General features: G+C 38.3%; 1 protein-coding gene across 4 annotated transcripts in view; it reads left to right on the forward strand.

Moving 5' to 3' along the window:
• ZNF277 (zinc finger protein 277) overlaps positions 1-23,698 on the forward strand; it is a 52,171-nt gene that overhangs the window by 16,904 nt on the left and 11,569 nt on the right. For 2 of the 4 annotated variants that reach the window (XM_071733662.1, XM_071733661.1), the window contains exons 2-6: positions 3,936-4,134; positions 7,294-7,382; positions 9,215-9,297; positions 19,802-19,893; positions 21,260-21,370. In XM_071733662.1, coding sequence (XP_071589763.1) covers positions 3,936-4,134; positions 7,294-7,382; positions 9,215-9,297; positions 19,802-19,893; positions 21,260-21,370 — 574 coding nt within the window. Of the gene's footprint in view, positions 1-3,935; positions 4,135-7,293; positions 7,383-9,211; positions 9,298-19,801; positions 19,894-21,259; positions 21,371-23,698 lie in introns of all 4 variants that reach the window. The other 2 variants (XM_071733663.1, XM_071733664.1) reach the window with 1 other exon arrangement.

Raw genomic sequence — 23,698 nt, forward strand, 5'->3', positions numbered from 1 at the left:
ATGGCCCTAAAAGCAAGCAAAATGCTACAAATAAAATAGAAATAGATAAGAGACTGAAAAAAACCTGCAGTGATTTAGAAATTCTTTTTCTTCCAGACTTGGGACATTTTCAAACTACTCCCCACCTCAGCACATGAAGATGGGTAGAGCAGACCAAGAGCTGAGCAAGGGCAACAAGGAATGAGGGACCTTAAGGAAAGCATGAAATGTTGCTGCAGGTTTTTGCACGTATTGAGGACCCACAATTTCAAACAGTGCTGAAACAAATCCATGGGAAAAAAGAAGCCATAAAATTATTTCAGACTGAGGTACTTGTACAGCCTGTGACTTAGACTCTCCACAGTCAGTTTTCTGGAAGTCTGCTATTTGTGTGATAACTGTCTGTTTACCCTGGTTTTATACACTTCCCCAGGTAATTGCTTCTTGCCACTGTCAGCCAGGGTGCTTGCACTAGACAGATGTTTGATCTGACCCTGTGAGGTCATTCTTGTGACAGTAGATTTAAGAGGAAAGCTTGCTGCTTTTCCCTCATTTTCAGGTACCTCTGCATGTGGGAGTCCTGGTAGAGTCAAAGACCTTGATCTGAGTGTTTTTATTTCCTTGTTAGCCCTTAGCTGTGCTTTAGTTTACAGCTTCAGTACTTGTGGCCCCTCTGTTCCAAATACAGCATCAAAGTTAGCTGCTTTTGCAGAGATTTCAAGAATATGCTTAGCTTTACTTGTACTATTTTGATGTTCGTGCTATGTGTTAGTCCATTAAGTGTTATCCAAAAGGCTGTGCATCTTTGTTCAGCCCAGTGCATTTATTCTGTTGTTCAGTGTTTTTGCAGCAGATGAGTAAGTACATTTTCATGGATTCTTTTTTTCCTCACCTCCTCCTTTAAGTGCCTTTGAAATAAATTGCATGAACTTCTGCAATTGCCACACTGGTCCAGTAGTCTGTATTTAAGTTTTTCTCTTTCAGTAATTAGCTACTGTCTGTGGGCAGCAAAAAAAATCTTTACCCCAGTTTGTTCCTTTCTGCAATTCACCATTACCATGGGAGATAAACAGCTCTGTTCTTCCAACTCAAACAATTGCCATTCCTAAATACTCAATCCTAAGTAACTGTATCAGCTCCTTGGTTCTGTTGAGCATCAGTTTCTGCCACACACACCTGACCTTTGAAAGTTGGTTGGTTGATTGAGGCAGGTAGGCACTTGTTTATTTTGACTTCTAAATGTTTAAATAGGTCATTGCAGGAGACCTAAATCAAAATTTAACTAAAAGGAGTGTAGCTGCTTACTGGGCACAGCTGAACTGGCTGACAGAGTTATCTTCTTAGTTCTCTTGGCATCAGCGGGAGTCAGCAATTGCAAAGGAAATTAAGTTGCTCCACTTTTCCCAGTAAACATGTTTTAATGATTCTTCAGGCTACAAACTAATGCTGACTCTAAGAATGCACAAACCTAGAGTCTTGCAGGTAACATTAGTTTTGCTTAGGAGAGCCGAGCCTTTTGTGAGAATTGCTCTAGCACTTAGTGTAGCAGCTGTTGTTCTTAAAGCAGGAAAAAATACAAAAAATTATTCAATGGCAATTTAATAAAGAAATGTTTGTGGGAAGGCAGTGGGCTGTCGTGCAGGTAAAAATGAGAGGAAAAATGTTAGATTGACATGAGGAATTGTACTGCTCCAGGTAATGCCAAGCTTTCCATGCTGCCATCTCTCCACACTGCTTAGCTTTAGAAGATAAACTGAATTCAGTGTAGCCTGACCATCAGTCTTCAGCCAAGTCGCTGCCTTTTCAGGAAGCTTTATTTTTCAAATGTCGTAAGTAGAAGCCTCAACAGCTGAGGAGGGCAGCTGAGTTGTTCCAGGAGCAGCATGGGAGTGATGAATCTGTACGTCTTACAGTTCTGTACCCTTTCCTACCTCTGGCTCCCAGTAGCTCCAGCTTACCTCTGTCCCCTGCTCTGGGGACATGCCCACCCTGGCTGGCCAGCCACTGCTGAGCAGCACATGTGTGATGGATGATGGCAGAATCCTGTCCCCCTCTTGGTTCCTTTTCCTTTCCCTTTCCCTGAAATTTGCCACAGAACTTCTAGGAATTTTCAGGTCTATCTGAAACTGTAGCCCTTCTTTGGTTATTTCAAAGTCTTGGTGAAGGATGAGGGGGGAGCACTGCTTCATTAGCTTATTTTCCAAGGGAAAAAAGCTAAAGAGCTATGATTTTTAAAATTACTTCTCAATTTTTCTACATGCACTAGCTAGCAAATTATCAAATTTGGTGTGCTTGACAATATATGAAACACACGTGTGAATTTTGTAAGTTGAAAATTGCCCTCCAATGATTCTTCTAACTCATAGATATTGTTAATTAAACATCCTTTAACCCTACACATTTTAAAATTCCCGTGTGACATAACAATAGGTTTGGGATAAGGCCTTTTTCTTAATTCTTTAGGAATCTTTAGAAACCAAAACCTAGGAGGTTCTGTCTAAACATTAGTAAACACCTTTTTTACTGTGAGGGTGGCTGAACACTGGCACAGGTTCCCAGGGAGGCTGTGAAATCTCCATCCTTGGAGATACTCAAAAGCCACCTGGGTGTAGTCTTGGGCAGCTATCTCTAGGTGGCCCTTTTTGAGGAAGTTGTTGGATGAGATGAGCTCTGTAATTCTGTGAAATTTCATTTTCGTATAGAGTTGTTTGTGTTGCTGCAGGAATACAGAGGCATAGATTTTATTCTTCTACTGCAGAAGTTAACTTCATATCACAAGAATCAAGGACATCAGTGATGTTTTCTCTTTTCATTCTCAAAGCACAGAACTGTTGGGGAGCTTTTTCAGTTGCTTTCATTCTCCTTTTGCTATCCAAAATTTATGTAGCTAAAATCAAAGATGCATATTGAAACTGGCACTTGCTTCCAAGATAAATCCCTACCAAAGACTGTGATATCATTTGTTTGAAGAATGAACACCATGGTTTATTTCTGAACGACTGGAATTTGGTTAGGCTGATGAGGCCAGCTGTTTAAATCTGTTGGTCACACATTTTTTCTTACTACACTTTTTCTTACTTACACTTTTCTTACTACACTAATTTATACCAGTGGAAGAGCTTATGAATTTACACTGCTGTTGTTTAAATGGGTCAGTCTGTTTGTTAATAGTACAACTGCAGCACTGTGCAGTCCATCCATTTTGTTGAACTACAAACAGCAGCAAACCTGGAGAACATCAGCCAGTGGCTCATCACTGTGTGGTGTCATTGGAGCAACCTAGGTCTAAATGGTGTGGTTTAGTACAAACATGGGCCACTGCCTGTTCCTCTTGGGGCATGGCTGGTCCCTCCTCAACATCTGTACAGTTAGGAGGTGTCTGAGATGACAGAGGCTTCCATGTGGCAGTAACCTTTTATCAGGAATAGTCCTCCTTCATCACAGAACAGTAAATGAGGTGCTAATGGGGGAGGGAAAAAGGCAAGACAAATGCATACAGTTCTTCAAGATTCAATCAGAAAATGCTAGAAGTGTTGTGAAATAATAGAAGTATCATTGAAAGAGATTTACATACAAAACAGTCTGTGCTGTACAGTCTGAAGCCCTCCTGATAGTATGAGGAATGTGACAGACAGTAGTTTCATTCATATCAATAGGTAGACTTGGTACTGAGAAAAAGAAAGGTATCTCATCATAAAACTTCCTTGAGTAATAAGCAGAGCTCTTGTCTCTGTTTGGCTTGATGTCAGCTTGATGCCAGTGAGTTTCATTTAGAGCAGACAGCAGAGAGCTGTCCTGTGCTAACCTCCCACCATCCTTCTTAGAAATAATGCAGTCAACTCTCTTCCAAGCACCTTGTTGCTGGAATGATCCATGCAACAAAAATAGCAAATGCCTCAAGTGATGTAGATTTATCCACTTAGTCAAAATTAATTAATTTTTTTTATTTATTTTAGATACAGAGTGTATTTTGGAGCCTTTGTCTCTGCCAGAAAGTCCACTTGGTGTTGCTCCTGTAGAAAGTTCTCCCTATGTGCCTTGTATTTTCTGTGAAGAATGCTATCTCTTAGCTGAACAAAACCAGCTCCTGAAACACATGATTATTGAACACAAGCTCGTCATAGCAGATGTGAAACTGGTTGCAGATTTTAAAAGGTAAGAGCTATATTGTTTAAAATGACTGTGTATGGGTGCAGACATGATAGAAAACTTTTTAAAAAATCGTATTTTTAAAATACTTTAAAAAGCAGTGGGAAGTTGTGGGATCATTTTTATTACTTTTTTCATGAGCTTTTTGTTTCTGGATTGTAAGGTTGTTTTGCTGTTCCCCTGCCACTCCCCAGCCCCTCGATGTTGCTGGTACCAGGGGACCTGATAGTAGAATCCAGGGCAATTCCTGTGTTAGACATTCTTTACCATGCTGTAGGAACATATCAGGTCCTTCCACTAATCAACAAGTTGCATAAAAGCCAGAAAGCTGCATATTTTGTAATTCTAGACATTCTAGACAATCAACTCTCCTGATTTGTGGTTTTATTCCTATAGGGCTAGTCTATTTCTACCACTCTACAATGTCCTAAAGCTGTATATTAAACCCAGAAGCTGCTTAGAGCAGGTTCTCTCACATTCTAGGATGAAATTCTGTTTTGGGGATGTCAATATTTCCCCATAGAAATCACATTTAATCCTTAGCTATACAATATTGTGATCTACATACAATTGCAACTCCATCTACAGCTGTCTCATTGATCATCTCAGCAGGGTCACATTTGGATTTCTCTCCCCCTTAACTTCCTCCAGTGCCTGGCATGGCCCCAGCTGGCTTGTAACTTCAGAAACTAGGGGCTTGCTTGGCATTTTGCTTTCTTACACAGCAGTGTATGGGACAGACAATAGGCTAGACAGTACCTACCATTTTTTAGATAGTTCTGTTGCAGCATTTAAATTTTAGCTGGATGATTTCTCAATTAAAAGGAGTTATCGTGTAGGTCTTCTGGGATTAGTTACTCAGCCAAAGCCAGTAACTTGTGTCTATCATGATACCAAAAAAAAACCCAAAAAAACTGTTAAAATGAAAATTAGGAATAGAAATGTAAACCATCTAAATCCTTATTCAGATATATGAGCTTAACATTGCTTAAAATTGAAAACTGATACTTGCTTTTGTTTTGTTTTATGTTGAATGAAAGAGCAAGAATGCAATGTTCATCAGAGATAATGCTGGTTTCCTCAGATAAATAAAGGGATTAGAGCTGCTCAGTCATGGACCACCAATTTAAGTGTGCTTGGGGGATTATTCTGTTTTAATAAAAATGTATTTTTAAATTACCTTTTCAGAAAATGCCCATTTAGATTCTTTTTGCTGCTAATGCAATTGGAAGGTAGAAAAATTTTATAGAAAGTGGCCTCGGGATGTGAAATAATGGAGTTATTGCTCTGAAGTCTGCTTTCTCTTGTTTGCTGGACTGAATATCCGTAAAATAGTCTAATAACATGCACAAAAAAAGAAGTATAATCTGAGGTGTTAAACTGAAGTGTGGAAAATACAGGGAAATAGTGATGAAGACATGGTATTTTTTCTTATACTTAGCAATGAATTACAGTCAGTCCTAGGAATACATTTCTTGACAGGCCTAAGAGAAGTAGAGAACCCTGAGAAGAGCAATGCTTTCTGACTTGGAAGAATAAAAATAAGTTGACATTAGGGCAAGGGGAAGAGATAAGGCGAATAATCTTCCACTGCATGGCTGGACATGATCCCTCATGTGCACTGATCACTCATTCTCTCTGACTGAAAATACGACAAGATTTTGCCTTCATTTGATCATTTATGATTTGGGTTAAGCCTTACGATATGAAATCCTTTAACAGTAAGTTTCATGACACAGTTATGGTTAGGTGAGTTTGTCTGAATGGGGTCCATTTATTTCAGTGCAGGGAACAGACTAAATGATACCTTGAACTCATTGCATTTGCACATTTCTGTCCTAAAAGCTTAAGGGTTACTTGTTCTAGAAGACTTTCTGTTCTGTGTTCCAGCAAGACTGTTTGATCATGCATTAGAAACAGGGGGGTAGGTAGGGGAGAAGAAAATGTTCATCCCTCACTTACTGTCACCTTATGATGCCTCTGAATGAGCTTCAGACATGCATGCTGGCTTCACTGTGTTTAGCTGTCTGCTGTACTGGAAGTTAATCCTCTCCATGTCAAAGTAGCAAATAATGTGCTGATTCCTTGGCTGCTGCAGTTCAAGTCCTTGTGTGGTATGACAGATGATTATTAGAGGTAACATGAACAACCATGGGATCTGATAGCTGTGGCAAGTAAACTTTTAGATTGCACACATGTTAAAAGCTACAACTATTTCAAAATTTCCTTGTAATGGTCTCTCATTTTTTTATGATTCTTTTCTTAGTTTGATGGCATGTAACCAGCAGGCTGGCACTGAATAGTCAGCCTTTATTTTAGCGGTGCTCACATGGTTTCTACCACTCACTGAAGCCACAAGTATAAATATAAGCTTGCACTTTAGCATTGTCAGATATTTTTTTTGTTATAGGAAGATTCTGGCTAATTAGCACAAGGTTTGCTTTGTTCCCTTCATCATATAATTGAAGGTGATGATTACTTCTTGGTTAGACAGTAGCTTCTAGTTCAGTGGGAACCTATCTCAGTTGGGATCTGTTAATGCTGCTATAGTACAGTGGTACAAGAATGTTTCTAAACAACTGTAGTTGATGGGTTAAAGCTTCAGGAGTGTGTAGGGCTTCCTTATTCTATCTGTTACCCACCCACAGGTATTTGGTGACTTCATTTTTATGACTTTCTAGTTACTGCCAAGCTACAGGATTCATTGTAACTGCACAGGGGACCTGCAAAAAACTCACTTTTGACAAGTTGGTGTTTTTACCGAATTTCAGATTCTTCCCTGCATCTTCCAGAACACAGACCACAATATTTTGGGAATTCAAGAGTACACTGTAGTATATCTTTTTAGGAAAGGTGCATCTGAGTTACACTTGTGAAGATGTGAATAGATCACAGTGTTTATGCAGAGCTTAACGCAAATCTGTCTTACTGACTTCTTCACTTTGACAGGATGGTTAGACCCAGTTTTAATGAATTTGAATGAATTTAATGGGTTGTAAAATTAGAGTAGGCAGAAAAAACAGCGACAGGAATAAAAAAATAATTTACAAAACCCCACAAAACACCTAAGAATTTAGAGCATGGAAAAAACAAGAGCTGGTCACTGTTTATTAAACTTCCTTTGTGCTTCCTTTTTCACTAACTGTCTCCCCCTTATTTTTAAAGATACATCTTGTACTGGAAGAGGAGGTTTGCAGAACAGCCCATCACAGACTTTTGTAGTGTGATAAGAACAAATTCACAAGCTCCCTTAGGTAAGTTTTCTGCTTGCTTACTGCCTGTTGACCTCGCCATGGTCAACACCTTCTGGCACAGACTGCTGCTTTGATCAGCCAAGTGTGAAGTAATCTGACACTAGGTCAAAAAACACCACATATTTACACTTACCTTTCCAAAGGATTGCAACATGTGCTGCTTCAGCACGGAGCTAAGTGTGGGTGAGCTCAATATGTGCTTAAATGTGCTGCTGAATTAGGGCCAGTTGCAAAAATGAAGGCCTAGAAGCTATTTACACCATGAGTGTAAGAAGCCTCGGTCCCCACTGCATAAATAATTGGTGGCAGTCTTTCCAGAATTTTGGAGAAACTTTCCCAGTGAGCTGTCTTTCCTGCCTTCACCCTGTCCACCCTGGGCAGTGATGCCACATCTTCCTGGGCATGAGGGCCACACTCACCCTTCCTTTCCCCTGCCACAGTGCTTATTGCCCCAAGAGCATTGAGAGACAATATCTTCATGCTAGGGTTACAAACACTTCCATTTTCTGGGCTCCAACACATCACCAAAGACCATACTTCCCAGTTCTGCTGTGTTGGTACAGTAGGACATTCCCTCATAAAGGAAATGATGACTGCAGAAGAAGTCTTTTTCTCAGAAGTAGCTGATGTATTGCTTTGGCTTCCCATTTTCTAACAAAAAAATAGTTTACTGAAAGCATGAAAGAGAATGTTACGTCTTTCTTGCATCTTCAGTTCTCCATAGAGAGCTTAAAAGAGAGGAAGAAATGCGTGCAGCCAGTGTCAGAGATGGGTGGAAGGTGAAAACTGAGTACAAAATGCATCAAAATATATCAATTATTCTAATTAATTTTAAGAAAAATAGTCCCAGAAAACATGAAAATCACTCCAAATGACTTTTTCAGAAGCAAAATTGTGCATATGTAAAAGAAATACAATTATGTTTAGATGTATTTCTTTTACATATGTATTGTTTTGTTTCTGAATTTTTAACACTTATTACTCTATCTTAAAACTGCAAATGAATCACCTGAGTTCCAGAGCTTGCCAGAGTTATAAATCATCACTAGCCTTTCAGAGGAAAGCTTAGAAATCAAGGGGTTTCTCTTTTTCAGACAGGCTTCTGTATGATAAGATGGGAAAGGTTGAATCCAGCAAGTATAACATTCTAAAATACTTAATAACAACCACTTCAGTTCAGCAACCACATAACTCCTTGATTTTTATTTTCTTATATGCTGAGTAATTTTAAGGTAATTCATTTTAATAAAACATGTTTTATAGTTAAATTGGATATGAACGTGAATAGTTTTTACTGGTTAATAAACATAAAATACAGATAAAACAAATGAGAAGAAATGTAAATTGAGCAAGACTCAATGTGTCAATAGATAGAATGAGATCTAAAGGTAAGAGGAGAGTATACCAAATGAAAACTGACAATTACTTAGGGAAATAATTGCAAGATAAAATCACACATCACACATGCAAGATAAAATTCATGTTTCTTTCACACTGACTTTAACTATGATCAATAAAAAGGATTAAAATTGCTTTACATCTCCAGAAGAACCATCATAAAAAGAATAAAACTGGCAGTGTGGAAAACCTATGCAAGACTTTCACCTTTGTAGTGCCATATGAATTGTGTAAAGGTCTTATAACTGTCTCCATACAAATACTTAGGTATGTTTCATTAAATTATGAAATTAAAATAACTGACTTATACAGATTTTTAAAAAACACTCCCACATTCTTGAAACATTACAAAATTTTAGGAAATTATGCACCAGAAATATTCAAAGCATCTGCAAATTCTCATCCCTTACCCACACTTCTTAATCTCTTAGCAGAAGAACAGGACAATTATTTTCTTCTCTGTGATGTTTTACCAGAAGACAGATTACTTAGAGAACAGCTTCAGCAAAAGAGACTGGTAAGTAAATTACTGTCATTTCATTTTTTGAGCTCAGTTCCATAGCTTAATATATTGTAACTTAGTGAGCACTGTAAAGTGAAAGTGGTTTTTGCTAGACTGCAAAAATTCTGATTTTTTAATTTCTTTAAGCGCATTTCCCTAGGTACTGCACAAACATACACAAACTCGTTGATTATAGATTTTTCCTTGGAATAAATCTACAAGTTGTATTTCAGCGTTCCACGTGAGTGGAAAATATGCCCAGAGCACTGAAAAAGGCTGAGTGTGCTGAACATTTTCTTCTTGCAAGAATCTGCAATGCATTGACACAATATCTTATGTGTAATCATATAGAGGAGTTAGCAGAATAAAACTCAGTGTGTGATACTGTGGAAAGGGAAGGTAATACTTACTTACAAAATCTTAAAGCAAGTTGGTTTTGTGCATTCACACTCTCTCACCCAGATTTCATTAACTCACACTTGCATACTCACGAGCACCACGGTGTGTGAGTGGGGGGAGTCTGTCCGGTAGTACTTGGGTGAAATGCAAAGGACAAGAAATTCTGGCTGTTGAATCCTCGTGAACCCCTCTGCTTCTTGCTTCATGGTAGCAAGCTAGTACTTTAGACAGATCTCTTATATCTTATATCTTTTCTCAGTTACCAATTCTGAATGAATGGTCCTTCAACTTAAGATCTTGCTGACTTTAGCTCCCATTAGACTTAGTCCGTGTTACTGATCAGTGGGGTTCCTTTGTTTTGCTTTGTTTTCTTGTTTGGACCACATCTTGAGTCTGTTTCTCCCATTGAGCTAATTCAAAAATTAATGTTGAATACATATAACAGTCAATATCCTCACGTTAGGATGCAGAGTCATCTGTACTGTGAGCTGTGAGAATGCAGGCCTTTTGGTTATGACATAGCTGTGCTCCTCAGTTTACTGCTGACAGCTATGTCCTGGGAATTGTCAATATAGCCCTCAGAACCATCTGTTCTGGTATCTTACTGGGTACCTTATGTTCCTATTACATGTCTGTACATGCAGCATACAGTTAAAGACTCCTTAAATCATTAGCACTCAGAATGAAGAAGGTGCTTACAAAGATCAAATTGTAGTCCCCAAGAATTTTGGGATTTGCAGGCAAAATTAATTTTGTTCCACAACACTGTGATTACTCTTACAATGTGCTGTCAAAGTAATGTTCTGTGAAGGTCAAGACGTACATCTAACAAATCCCCAAAACCTGTGGAGTACATACACGTCTTGCACAGCTCTCTGTAAGATTCCCAGCTCCTGCAAAGGAGAATTGTAGTGGTTATGCCACTGAGGATTTCACCTGGAACTGGAGCTGCCTCAGCTGAAATCTTGATTCCTGCATTGTTCCATTGGATTGTCATGGACTGAGAAAAAAAACAACTGAAGCACTCGTGCCTAATAGGCTTCTCTAAAAATTCATCATTAGGAAGGCCATCCTAGATTGGTTGAAAGGTTTATCTTTATCAGTATCTTATCCTTGTCAGCAGCAAAGTGTCTATGGTATTTGCCCTCTTCTGATCTGGCAGTGATTTTTTCTTAAACTGTTCTCATAGTCTCTGGCAATTGGCAGTTGGAGTTGATGGAGTCATCACCTTAGTTACAGCAAAAAAGTCTGCTTAGTTTTTCGTTTCCTTGTGCTGCAATCTGAGTCTTGACTTGCAAGTTAAACAGTTATTTTGCTTTGCAAAGTCTTTCACCTCCATACAAGTCCAGCAATTAAGAGTGAGCTGGCAAGTGGGCTCATGTGAGTTGTGCAGAATTAAAGACCAGAACTGTACAACTTTCGGTGATTTTTCTTCAGCCTTTGGAACCTAAGTGCCATCTCCAACAGCAAACACAAACAAGGACAAATGTTGTCTTTAAAATGTGCAGGCTGAAGCATTTCATTTGGCAGTTTTGAAATTCAGTTTAGGAGTATTTCAGGCTGTATTGCAGCAGGGGTGCTAGCCAAGGTGTGTGTCATGCAGAGACATTATGGTGACTGTGATGTATTGACGGAGGCCAAGGAATGAGTCTGAACTAGGCTAGAGAGCACAGCTTGCTGAAATAGCTGACAAGACTATGTAACAGATACAATCTTTTGTGAAAACAGTCTTGACAAAGAATTCCTAGTTGTGAGGCAGTGAAACCAGGCAGAGGAGTCCTGGCAGCAAGATTCAAGGAGAAGCAGTGTCAGTATGAGCCACTTGGGCTTAGCTTTAAGATTATTCTAAAAAAGGTAAGACTTCAAACCTGTTCTTTGAAAATACACACTAACTGCCACAGCATTGCCCTTGTCTTGCTGTCAGGCTTGCAGCTATTCTCTTGTCGTCTGACTGGTAGTTTTAGTTGAAAAGGCTACTGCTGAAGAGGAGTCTTCACTAAAACTGGAAAAGGGACCCAGGGATGCTTAGACCCATACTAGTTTCCCAGGATAAGCTGTTTGTATGACACGCAGTTTGTCACAAGCTTAAGCTGAAGCAAGGTTCAAGTTGAAGCTGTGAAGCAAGGGATTGAGATGCTAGCCTCACTTAACATAATGCAACATCTGAAGTTCTCACAGTAGAGCTTATAATATTAGCATGCTAATACGAACATCTGAAATTCTGTAGGCCTTTTTTTCTTTATATTTGATATTTAATTGCTTTTCTCCAACACTCTAGAATATTTTTGGAGAGTTGTTACAATAATGATCAGAAATAGTTTTGTCTAATTCCATACCGACGCTTCAATAAATTCTGTCAGATTTGAATATGTATAACTTAAAACTTTCTTACCTTTTTCTGATTTGAAGTCTTTTGTTTCTTTTGTTTTTCAAGCCCTTCATGATTAGCTTTGACATTATTAACCTTTTCTGCAAAGACTAAAGCCCTGACTACTGCACGCATTCTACTTTGTCTGTTTGGTCTACTCCTACATTAAGTAATGAATATCTGCTTTTATTTTTCATTTATTTCTAATGTGTTTCAGGATGAGGGAATGTAGTTTTTAGCTGTTCTGTTTTACTGTGTTAACCTGTCTCCATCTTGTTTTGGTTGTTATAGTTTAAAAAAAATGCACCTATCTCATTTCAGCTTGGCAGCCTGTGGTACACATCTTCTGTAATTGCAACCCTTTTTCTTTTCATACATCTTCACACAGTTGCTTAGTTTTCATCGTATCATGAAACTCTTCCTCTGATTTTTAGTCGACTCAGCTTCCTGAACAAACCATAAGAATGTCTTTTACATCTTTTTCACAGTGCTCTTCAAAGCCAGAGTCATCTGATCTCTCATTGTTCATTGCCCGTTGATGTGTAGGTTATAGCCTGTATCACTTCAGCAACTCAGTCAACTGAAGAAAAGGAGTGATAGAGAAGAGAGGAATAACTGAAAGCAAGAAGGACCAACAGCTAGCACTTATTGCTATCCCAATTAGTCATTCACCCTCTTCACTGTCAACCTGAGCTCTGCAAACTAGGTGGGAATCTAGGATAAGATACAGAAAAAAACATTTTTGTATGGCAACTTGCCATACAAAACAAGAGCCAGGAGAATGCACCTCAGAGGTTTCACAATAAATTTATAACACTATGACATTCATATTACAATCCTGAGACTTCTGCTAATTTATTATAAAGTCATATTATTAAGTTATAGGTTGGTCTTTATACTCATTCAGTCTGCCTGGGTTCTGTAATTCAGTAGATTGTCCAGCATGCCTTCCCTCTTACATCCTTTCTTCACAACCACCACAATTTTCTTCTCAACTTCCTGTTTCTCCAGTCAGTCACAACTCTTATTTCTCTCTGGGTTTTATCTTGCTGTCCTTTCAAACTTAGTTTAAAGTCTTCCCTCTTAACTGAGAAGCTGATGTCCCAAGATACTTTCTCTCTTCATCAGGAGGCTAATTTGTAGCTTTTGTTTCCCTAGCTATATAATGATATACTATCTGTATTTTTTCACTGTTTCCATTGCTATTTATTCCTCTCCAGAACATGTTTATTTATGCCTGTGCCTAGAGCTCAACCAAATCGATTCAGGTAGACACTACCCATTCCTTTTCCTGCTTCATTCATGTTCACAGAGTTTTGTGGTAATGTCTTATCTAAGTATCTGGTAAAAAGTCAGGAATGACCAGTTGAATGATCAGCCTATACCAGATGAAGTGGAGTACTCTCAGTTTCATCTCCAGACAGGCAATGTCTCTTGGATGATAGTAAATGACCACACCCCCCCTATACTTTCTTCTCTGCTCTGTTCCAAAAGTGGATGTCCAGTGCTATCATCATTCATTTGAATAGTCTTGGGCACATCAATCCATCTCTCTGGCCAGTGGACTCTGTTCATGACATTCCTGAACTTTGTATGAATTCACTGGAGGAGAGGGAAAACTGCACAGAGTAATCAGCAAACACGTGGGTACTGGATGGTGTGACAGCTGGTTTCAGAGTTGGGCAGTGTTCTCCAAACTGTTGTCCTATCCTGACAAGGTTATTGTATGTCCATGCATCTTACAGCTAAGCTGTTTCCTGAAGGGCTTTGCAGGAGAAATCTCTGATCATATTAAAGAAAATGCACTTTTTTTGAGCTAGGATTGGCAAGGGCATGATAATGATTACAGAATCCAGAAGTGGGTTTTATTCTCTAGTCAAGAGGCAAGAGAGTACTGATTGAAGTCGGAGAACTGTGATCAGTAGGGAGAGAAGCTGAATATAGAAGTTAGGGGAGAAGCTGTTGATACACAGGAAGGATGGCAGGTTTTTACAGGGACATATTTTCTGATACCATGATTCTTCTTAAGTATTTTTCCTATTCAGCAGCTATAAGAATCTAAAGCCTATCAGCCAATCTTTGAGGAAACTATAGACACAAAAAGTAATATTTTTACTCCAATAGGAGTGATTTATTCTAATGGTGTTTATAATTGTCAAATAAATAATGTGCTTGGCAAGTTTTTAGAGACTGTAGTGCATCTCAGGTGTCAGCAATCCTGGACTTCATCTCAGTGTAGTTGTTTGTTTTGTTGCCAGTAAAGTGTGTAAGCAGCTTCCTGCTGTGATCTGTCAGCATGATTTTTGGGGGGGTTGTGTTTGGTTTGGTTTGGTTTTTAGCCAGAATCTGTTCACTTGCCTACGGCAAGAGCTAGTTTTTTTGTGAGCACTCAGCAGGGAAAAGTAACTCTTATTTTAATTGGAAGAAAGTACAACTAAAGATACGCAGTGTGTGTTAGAGGCATCACGTAGGAGAGCTGGATAAAATGCATAATATTATTATTGTGAAGTCTCTATCTTATAATTAGATACAAATTCACACTCCCATTGCTCTCTCTGATAATACCTTATTTCCCAAGCAGACACTGTGATTTGAGTAGTATTAATGAGTTTGTTATCATAACAGAAGGAATGTGGCCTGTGATCACGCACTCTTCCCAACAGTGTGACTGAGTGCTGAGTGCTCAGATGCTCGAGTCCTTCACGCTGTAACAGTCATGAAATTTCCTCTTCAAAGGAACATCCTTAAGCACACTGCCTCCCTAGATCATATAGGACCACATAAAATGTTTTCATTGGAACTTCTCTGAAGTGATCATTTATATTAAATACTGTCTTTCTAGTCTCTTGCCTAGATACGATGAGAGTGAAGGACCAGAACTGGTAAAGCACATGCAAACAAGAACCCTAAACTACCATATGCTATTGCCCCAACGCAGCCCACCACTGAAATACTTGAAATTGAGACTACCAGTATGTTTATGTCTTTGGACTAGAGATTCTGGACTTTGCCTTGTTAGGGCTTCTGGCAGCAGTATGTTTTGGGGTTTTTTTATTTTTCAGGTTTTTTGGTCCTGAGCATCTTAAAAAAGAGAATGCCTACTGCTGCTAGTTCTGTTTTACAGACTTAACTGCAGAATCCATCCTCCACTGCACAAATGGATTCCTGGACTGAGGAATGATAAATTTAAATCTCATTGCAGTAGAAGTCACTGAATGATCTTGTTCCAAACTGTGCAGTGTGATCTGCTTCCATACTGGAGTTAGAAAAGTACCTGCTGCCTTCATTTCTTATGTGTCAGTAATGCTGTGGTTATAAAGAGACAGATTTTGAAGAAAGAAGTAATATATTTTTGTTGGACAAACTGATGTAGTTGGAAAAAACAAGCAAACTTTTGACCAGCAGTTCTTTCTTTAGGTTGGAACAAAAAGCAGCAAAATTTGTGCTGAGTATGGTGTTAAAGAAAGATAATTTAGCACACAGTGTCTGTTGGAGGGAAGAGTAACAGGAGTTACTATATTAGAAAGGTCTAGCATGCCATAAAACTAACTATCCAGAAACCATAGTTTTTGGCATTCAATTGAGTTATTTTTTTAGTCTTACCTTTTGAAGGCATTTTGTATTCTTTGAATGCCTCTTAAACTGTAGATCACAGATGAAGTAATTGTTTAGGGAAAAGTGCTTACTAGCTGCAAGTATGCATTTTTCATCTTGCTGATGCATAGTGCTTAAGCACTTCTGGAAAAAAAAGCCAAGAAAACCCCACAACAGGTACTTTGTTCCAAAATATTTCTTCCTAGGAGAGGAATAGGCACTTTTTTTTCAGGCAGATTTTAAATTACCATGTCCTGGGAGAAAATCTGAATTCCTCACAACCCCAAACTGAGCATCATAAATATTCAGGGTATTTGTCTAGATTCCAAATTGCAAACTGTCATGCAAATGATCAAATCTCTTTCCTATTAGCAGTTTAGTGTGCTGGTGTATTTAAAGATGATCATCCTGTATAAACACATGCACATCCTCACCCATGTTTTGGTTTGGTTTTTCTGTTTTATTAGTTAAAACACAAAATACATATTTTTTTATAAAGTGATTGAACTTTTTTATGGTAGATCACCTATATCATAGAAAGTATATGGCTAAGAACTATAGAAGAGGTTTTCTTCCAGACAGAAAGAAGGGGAAGTGGATTAAAACTGAATTTTATTTTTTTGAATATGTTAAGTACTCCTGCAAAGCAACTACATTTTTTTGCATACATGTAAGTATGACCAGTAATATCCAGCTTCTCTTTGCCATGTTTGAAAGTGATCAACCACTTAGGTGCAATAGAATTTTCCTAAAGCTCCTCCACAGGAGGCTGCTAACTGCCACAGTTATATCTACTGTTTATTTGGCTCTGTGTAAATATGTACTTCCAAGAACTTGTCATCTACCTGTTCTTATTTTTGACAATGCCTGGTTGATCTCATAAGCTTTGTGGGGACAAAGAGTTTAGACTAAAAGCCTCTGTAATTTATGTTCTGCTTTGTATCAGTGCGGATATCTGTCCTGTCAATGGTTGTTTCCTAACTCATTTGACAGCCTTCAGTGCAGTAAAGGATTTTGTCAGATTTTTTTTCTTTTAGCAAACTATAGAATATTGCAGAAAAAGTGGAGAACAAATAGCTGACAGAACTTCTCACAAAAGATAAAAAGAAGGAAGGTCAGGAATTATTCAACAAACGGTACCAAAATTGCAAACTAATTGCCTGAAAACAAGCTATGATATTTGTTTCACTTCTTTCTTGCTCACCTTTTCTATCTGTGCTCAATTATTTTATTCATGGTCGAAAAAGTTAACTCAAATATGTATATTTTACTATCTGTTTGCTTTTTCTCATGTGACTTTGCCCTTTCATTCTCTGGCACTTTGATAATCTATGGTTCTGTGATATGACAAATAATCAAAAAAAAGGTTTGATAAGTAGTTGTGGCTGAATTTTTTTTTTCTTGTCCTCCTATCAACCATGAGTTGATGCTAACAGCTCTAGCAACTCAAAGGGGTTGGAAACTGGTGTTGGTACTAAAGTAAATTACTTATTTCCTACCTAATAATTTCAGTGTCGGCTTGACTTTCACTACAAGCTGAAAGTCTTGTCTCAGAAAAATCTTAAAAAAAAATCTTAAAAGCTTTATGCAAGTATTGAAATTGCTATTTTCCCTTCAGAGTCCCAGCAATGGAATGGGGGTAGAAGGGTGTTTGGGAGTGTCTGTGGGGAAGAAGAGAAGACCTCTTGCTTTTATTGTACAAGTACCAGATTTGCTTGCTGGCTCAGAAAGTTCCCTCTAGCAATGAATGATGCCAACATTTGATAAAAGGAATGTTTGCCTTGGAAAATACTTCTTAAACTCCATTGAGTAAATTCATAAAGCAAGGATGCTGAGTTACTCAGAGCTTCCCAGCTGCCAAGCTTGCTGGTGTAGGGGCAAATGGGGAGGGTGAGAGAGCAAAGTAGCAGGAGCATCAGCTGTCTGGAGGGTATAGAATGCTTTTGCTTCCCCGTCAGGCATAACTGGGAGTAGCAGCTCACCAGGCCTCCCATAAGCAGTTTTATATAAGGTGAGAATCTGGAGTTGGGCAGATAAATAATGCAGGACTTTTTTTTCCCCACCTGGTAGATTACAATTAGGAAGCTATGTCGGAATAATGTTAATGGGAGGGTAGAAATGTTTAAACCCTTGCTATCTTAATGTTTGAATTGTACATTATATGTTTTGATTTCCTTTTGTATCGTTTCTAGTGTGGAGTATATAAACTCCACACAATAGAAACAAAGTATATAAACTATTTGAAGTCATCTTCAAATTCAAGGTTATCCAAAGCACATCAGATGTACTGCTGAGTGGAGAGAGGTGACAGATACAAGTACCAGAGAAAGCCCTGCCTCGTACTGACATGCTGTGGGATGTTCACTGCCCGTGTGGTACAGACAGATATCCTGCCTTAATTGCATCTCTGCGGAAGGGCTCTCACAAGATGTGTTATGCTCCATTTATCTCCTTCAGGAGTCAGCCCTGAAAAACGGGGATTTATATTTTTGATAGTTGACATTTCGCATAACGCAGCAGATCCAGCCTGAAATTTGGATTGGTGCGTGACTCCAGCCTTGTAGTACAAAAAACAAAAGCAAAAAGCCCTAGGATCTGGATTTTTGGGGTAACAGACTCTTAGCTGATGTCCAACAGCTACAGCTCCCAGATTGCATGGTTGCCTTGGGCCCTCAAGACGGCTGTGGAATGGCGCTCGTCCCACACAGCCCACTCACCCTGGGCTGCTTGCTGCTCCCGTGTGGCTCCCTCCTGTGCTCTGCAGCAGGCATCCTCTTCTTCATCTCACTGCCCCTTGGAGGACAGAGCCTGCCTGCTTTCATGGACCAGAACCCAGCACCAGTTTATGTGCTCAGCAGCAGCCTCCTGACCCGTCTCAGTGGGTTCTGTGGGGTGGTAGGCACACACCAGCCCGTCTGTGCTTCAGGGCACGTTCAGGCCTGTAATGACAACAGCTCAAGCCTTCTTATTGTTTCTTTTTGGGATTTGGTTGGGGTTAGTTTTTTTTTTTTCCTTTCGCTTATTTTTTCTTCCTATGTTTTCTCCCACTCTTTCTTTTTATTTTTCTTTTTCTTTCTTGTCTGCTTTCTGTGGAGCTTATCAGCAGCAGCTGAGTGTGAATTTAGATGTAGACAGGTAAATTTGAGCCTTAAAATTGTAGATGGGTATATTTGGACCTTAATCCACACAAAGGAGGTGCTAAAGAAGTAGGTGAGAAACACAAAGCTCCACTGTTGCAGGCTCTAAGGAGATAAAAAGATTGAGAAAATCCTCTAAGAAATGCAGTCAGGATCCTCAGTGTCAGAAAGCAGACAGCAGCACCTCTGCAATGCACAGGAAATAAATCCTGCTCCAGTTATCAGCACTTAAAGCACAAGTGCAGGGTACTGTACTGCCAGGATGAAAATACGCTAAATTTTAATCCAAACACCTATTCTCCCATGTCCCTGATGATTATGGCCCTTCCATCTGAAGCGTACAGTAACTCCACAGCATAACAACACTGCTGCTTTTACAGCACCAGAGAAAATCACCTCCTGCCTGGTTTCATTGCTGTTAAGAAAACCGTGGTCAAGTGTTGCAGTGTCTACCTTAGCCTCTAAATTAAACAGTAACCAGTGGTTAAAGCAATCTGCTTCTCCTTTTTCATGAGTTAATTATGTACTGTAGCTTCTTGCAGAAGTTGCCAGCCTTTTGCCATCACTCCTCTATAATGGAAACATCTCCCAGGCTTCCTGTGATTAGAGGTGTAAAATTGAGTTTGTCAGTCCACTGGGTGTTCCGTAGTTACCCATAAACTTGCTCATTGATACCAGAGGTAAATCAGAACCTAAGTAGAAACAATAAACTGATATGCTATATACAGAAACATTTAAACAGCTGCATAAGATTTCACTGTGAATTGTATTTCTTCCCATGCACCTTGTACAATACTGTCAGAATTTTAATGGAACTTGACTGGAGCAAATACTGCATTTGGAAAAACTTGTGATTTTTGTGATAACCCATCCTCAAAAAATGCTAACTTCTGTTTTCTGTAACACATAATAATTTTGTATATTGATTATTACCACTGAGGATAAGGAGGTATAGTTAGCTTATGTGATGTAATTACTGTTATTTTTTTTTCTGAGTAACTGTGTCTGTGTCTTTTAATAGAGAGAAATTCTAGAACAGCAACAGCAAGAGAGATATGACACGAGTTTTCATAGTATGTGTATGTTCTGTGATCAAGAATTCACAGGAAACAGGTTTGTTTATTGACTTGTTTGCTTTTGTTCAGTTTTTTCCTATCTGCCCAGCATTTTTGTTTATGGTTTTAATGTTATAGAACCTAATGGTAGGACTCAGAAGATAACATTCATTTTAAGGTATAGTTTAAGTATTTATTTCAACTGCACTGCCATTTTAAATAGATCCCCTCCCATTTCTCAAACTTTTATATATTCTCATACAACTTTTTGTGCTACACAGTATACTGGAGTTGGGAGCTGAACCGTTTTAAATCAAGACAGTATTTCAGCAGTTGTTTTAGTGTCAAGGAGAACTGTTTAGGTCAGTATGGCTGTTAAAAAAATATTTCTAGAGAGTTGCACTTTTTCCTATTTAAACCTCTCCAAAGCAGTGTTGCTTTGAAGACTGAATGAAAAAGAGAGGAGGGAAATCAGAGTGAGAAAGGAGTGCTTTGCAGCATCAGTCAAGTGTGAGCAGGAGTTGCATTCAAGTTCTTGGTCCAGAGAAAATTTGTTTTTTACACAGTACATGTGTTACTCTGTAGTTCTGTAACTCCAGAAAGTTAGAACAGCCTGGAGAACACCCTGCACCTCATCTCTGTGTTGTCTGAGTGTCCTGTTCTCTTCACTGCCTGGTGTAATGACATTCACATCATTCAGCTACCAAGAACTTCATTCTCTGTTTACTCTTGCATCTCACAGAATATGATTTTTAAATTGTGCCTGCATGGTGGCAAGAGCAAGGCTTGGTGGAGTTAACAGGTAGATTTTTCTTTAGTCCCCAGATTCAGAAGTTGAGGCATATAGGGATGCTAAGCACCAAAGGAATTAACCACTATACCTCTGTTAGAAAAATAACTTACTTAAACATCCATTAGGTTTGTTCATGTGTATTTTTGAGTGTTGTGTTGCTAGTGCTGTGTCAGCTATATTGCTGAAGATTGATGTAAAAGCACATTACACACAAGAATTTCTGCTTTGTTAACCAGCACAGAGAAAACTGGCAAATGGCTTTTTAGAATGTTTCTCAAGACAGTTGTTTGAAATGTGCCATTTGCTTATTCAGGTTAATAAATGAGCCTTGCTAACAATGAGGGTCAAAATAAACTATACTGTAATTTTCATTTAAAGGATTATATTTGTGATTTAAGAGTTATGTTGTGATTTAAGAGTTAGTGACTGTTCAGGAGAGCTGAAATTGAAAACTTCCTATTTCAATGAAGTTGCATTCTTTATTACTAGCAGTGGCAGCAGCTCTGTTATTACTTATTTAATGTTGGGTTTTATGTATTTATAGAGCAATTTGTGTATTTTCAGTCACTAATTGAACAGTTCTCATATGTATTGAGAAATATGCAATGTTCTTTCTGAATGTCTTTTGTAGATCAGTCCTTCTCAATCATATGGCAAGAGAGCATGCTTTCAACATTGGGCTGCCAGATAACATTGTGAATTGCAATGAATTTCTGTCTGTTTTACAAGAGAAGCTTGACAAGTAAGTAGTTTCTTGTTCTCTTTTTTTTTTTCATGGACTTAGGTCGTATTTCTTTAATCTTGGAAATAAGTTGGGTTAAAATTAATTAAACGTTTATGGCTGGTTAAGAAGAAACAATGAGAAATTGTAAGTTTATTATGAGTGCTCTTTGAAGGCTTTTTGTTGACTTATTTTAAGCTAATTCGTAGCAATTCATAGTATGTATTTGCTGGAAGAACAGAGTCATGCAGTGCTTCATTTGTTACACATTGCACAGTTTCCATTGACACTGAAAACAGCACATCCCTTTTCCTCATGACTTAATGTTCTGGTTTCTCATCAAAACAGTCTTTTTGGTAAACATCTCTTTAGTCACTAAACACAGAGTTCTTATGATAATCTTCATTTGCCTCTCTATGTATCAATAACACATGATGCTTGGGCTCTCCCTGCTTACAAGAGGACATCCCAGAGCAGAGGGGGAAAGCCAGTGTATATGCTGCCTCAGAAACATGTAAACCTGAAATGACTGAAGAAGTTATAAAGGGGATTTGGCAGGACTTGGGTAGCAAAGAGCAAGAAACTCTTCACTGTAGTCTCCTTTGCAAGTATCTAAGTGCCCTTTATGGATTTCATAAATGGGACAATATGCTGCAAATATAAATTGGATCCTAACAGAAAGTATACTTCCTTAAATGTGAAACTGTAGTTTTATCAAGTTTGTTAGATTTTAATACAATCTCTAACCAAGGACTTTAGGAGAAATGTATCTAAATCTTAGGCTTACTAATGAAAAGCCACAGAACACTGGAATCTGTGAACACTGCAATATGGAAATAGATTAAATATCCTGCCAAATACATTTAGGATTCATTGGTTTGTGCATCTAAGGGGAAAAAAAAAGAATAATAAAAAAGAATAAATTCTAAGGATGAAATAGCCAGAGTGCTCACTTAAATTAGTCTTTGGTTTGACAATGGATGTACAGTCAAACAGATACAGGTTAAGAATGCAAGAATGCCTTTTATGTCTTGGTGTTGCCTAATACATTGAGTTACTTTGCTCACTGATTAGTTGCAACTTCACTATTTATCAGTTGGACCCAAGGACTTTCCTTAGATGGAGGTTTCTCAAAGCCAGTCCTCTCTGCAATTAATCCACATGGTGAAGTTGCTTCCAAAGTAGTGCAAGGCCTCTCCTTCTACTAATGAGAATAGACTTAGTAGCTATGCTAATAGAATAGTACCTAAAAATATTATCAAGAGGAGAAAAATCTTGTTTCAGGCAAATAGCATAACTAGATTATGTATGCTGAGGAAAAGCATTATGTACTCTCCTGGAAATACTTTTCACAAGTAGAGCAAACACTTCACTGTTAGGTGGTAGAGCAAAGCAGATATTAAAAGTTGTAGATATATTCTGCTGTTGAACTTATGATTCACCAAAAAGGTAATATTTAGATTTTGAGGATGCAAACAAAAAACTTCCTTAATAGTAAACCTAAATGTTATAAATGTTACAGCAAAATCCTGTGTTGCTGCTCCACACATAAGAGCTGAGAGGAATCTGGAGGCAGCCTTTGCTGAAGGAACATCTTTTTTTTTGTTTGGGTTTTTTTTGTTTTGTTTTTTTGTTGTTTTTTTTTTTTTTCCTGCTAGCCATCTTCAATACAAAGATAAAATGCCACAGCTATAAGGTTTTTATTTCTTAAGAATCTGTTTTCTAGGGGTTTTCCCCTTTGGCTTGCAGATAATTTTTCAAAAAACCCCAGAAACTCTCTCTATCTTGATACGATATGTAAGCCATCACTTATAGGAAAAATGTTTTAGCACCTTGGCTAACGAGAGGCTCAAGACCTGCATACATTAAAAAAAAAAGGTATTCCAGAAAGGTCCTGATAAGTCTCTGCCTGAAAAATGCGAGCATCATCTCTTTCAGGGAGAATCACCCATTTAGGCTGAAATGTAGTTAAGTGTCCTCATAGACCACTTGCCCGAGTCAAGAGACTTGAATTTGCTTTGTAGGTTCAACTTTCAGGTGTTACTTGATACTACAGTGGAGGGAACATTGATTTTGTAGTGCTTGTTTTAGAGAATTTAAGATAACATGTACACTTTGGTTTGAATTGTTCTAGAAGACACACTGTGGTAAAAATCACATTTGTTAATGAATGTTTTCACCTGTCAAGTAATGTGTGTGAGTATATAATGTTTCTATATGTATGTACATGTATGTATAGATGTATGTATATCTGGGGGGTATATTAATTTATTTATTGAATTGGATTTCTCAAGACTTCAGAATCTGTTCATTGCCCTGGAAAACTTTGATTTAGCCTCCCTGTATAGA

The sequence above is a fragment of the Heliangelus exortis genome, chromosome 1 (assembly GCF_036169615.1).
Source record: "Heliangelus exortis chromosome 1, bHelExo1.hap1, whole genome shotgun sequence".
Classification (NCBI taxonomy): Eukaryota; Metazoa; Chordata; class Aves; order Apodiformes; family Trochilidae; genus Heliangelus; species Heliangelus exortis.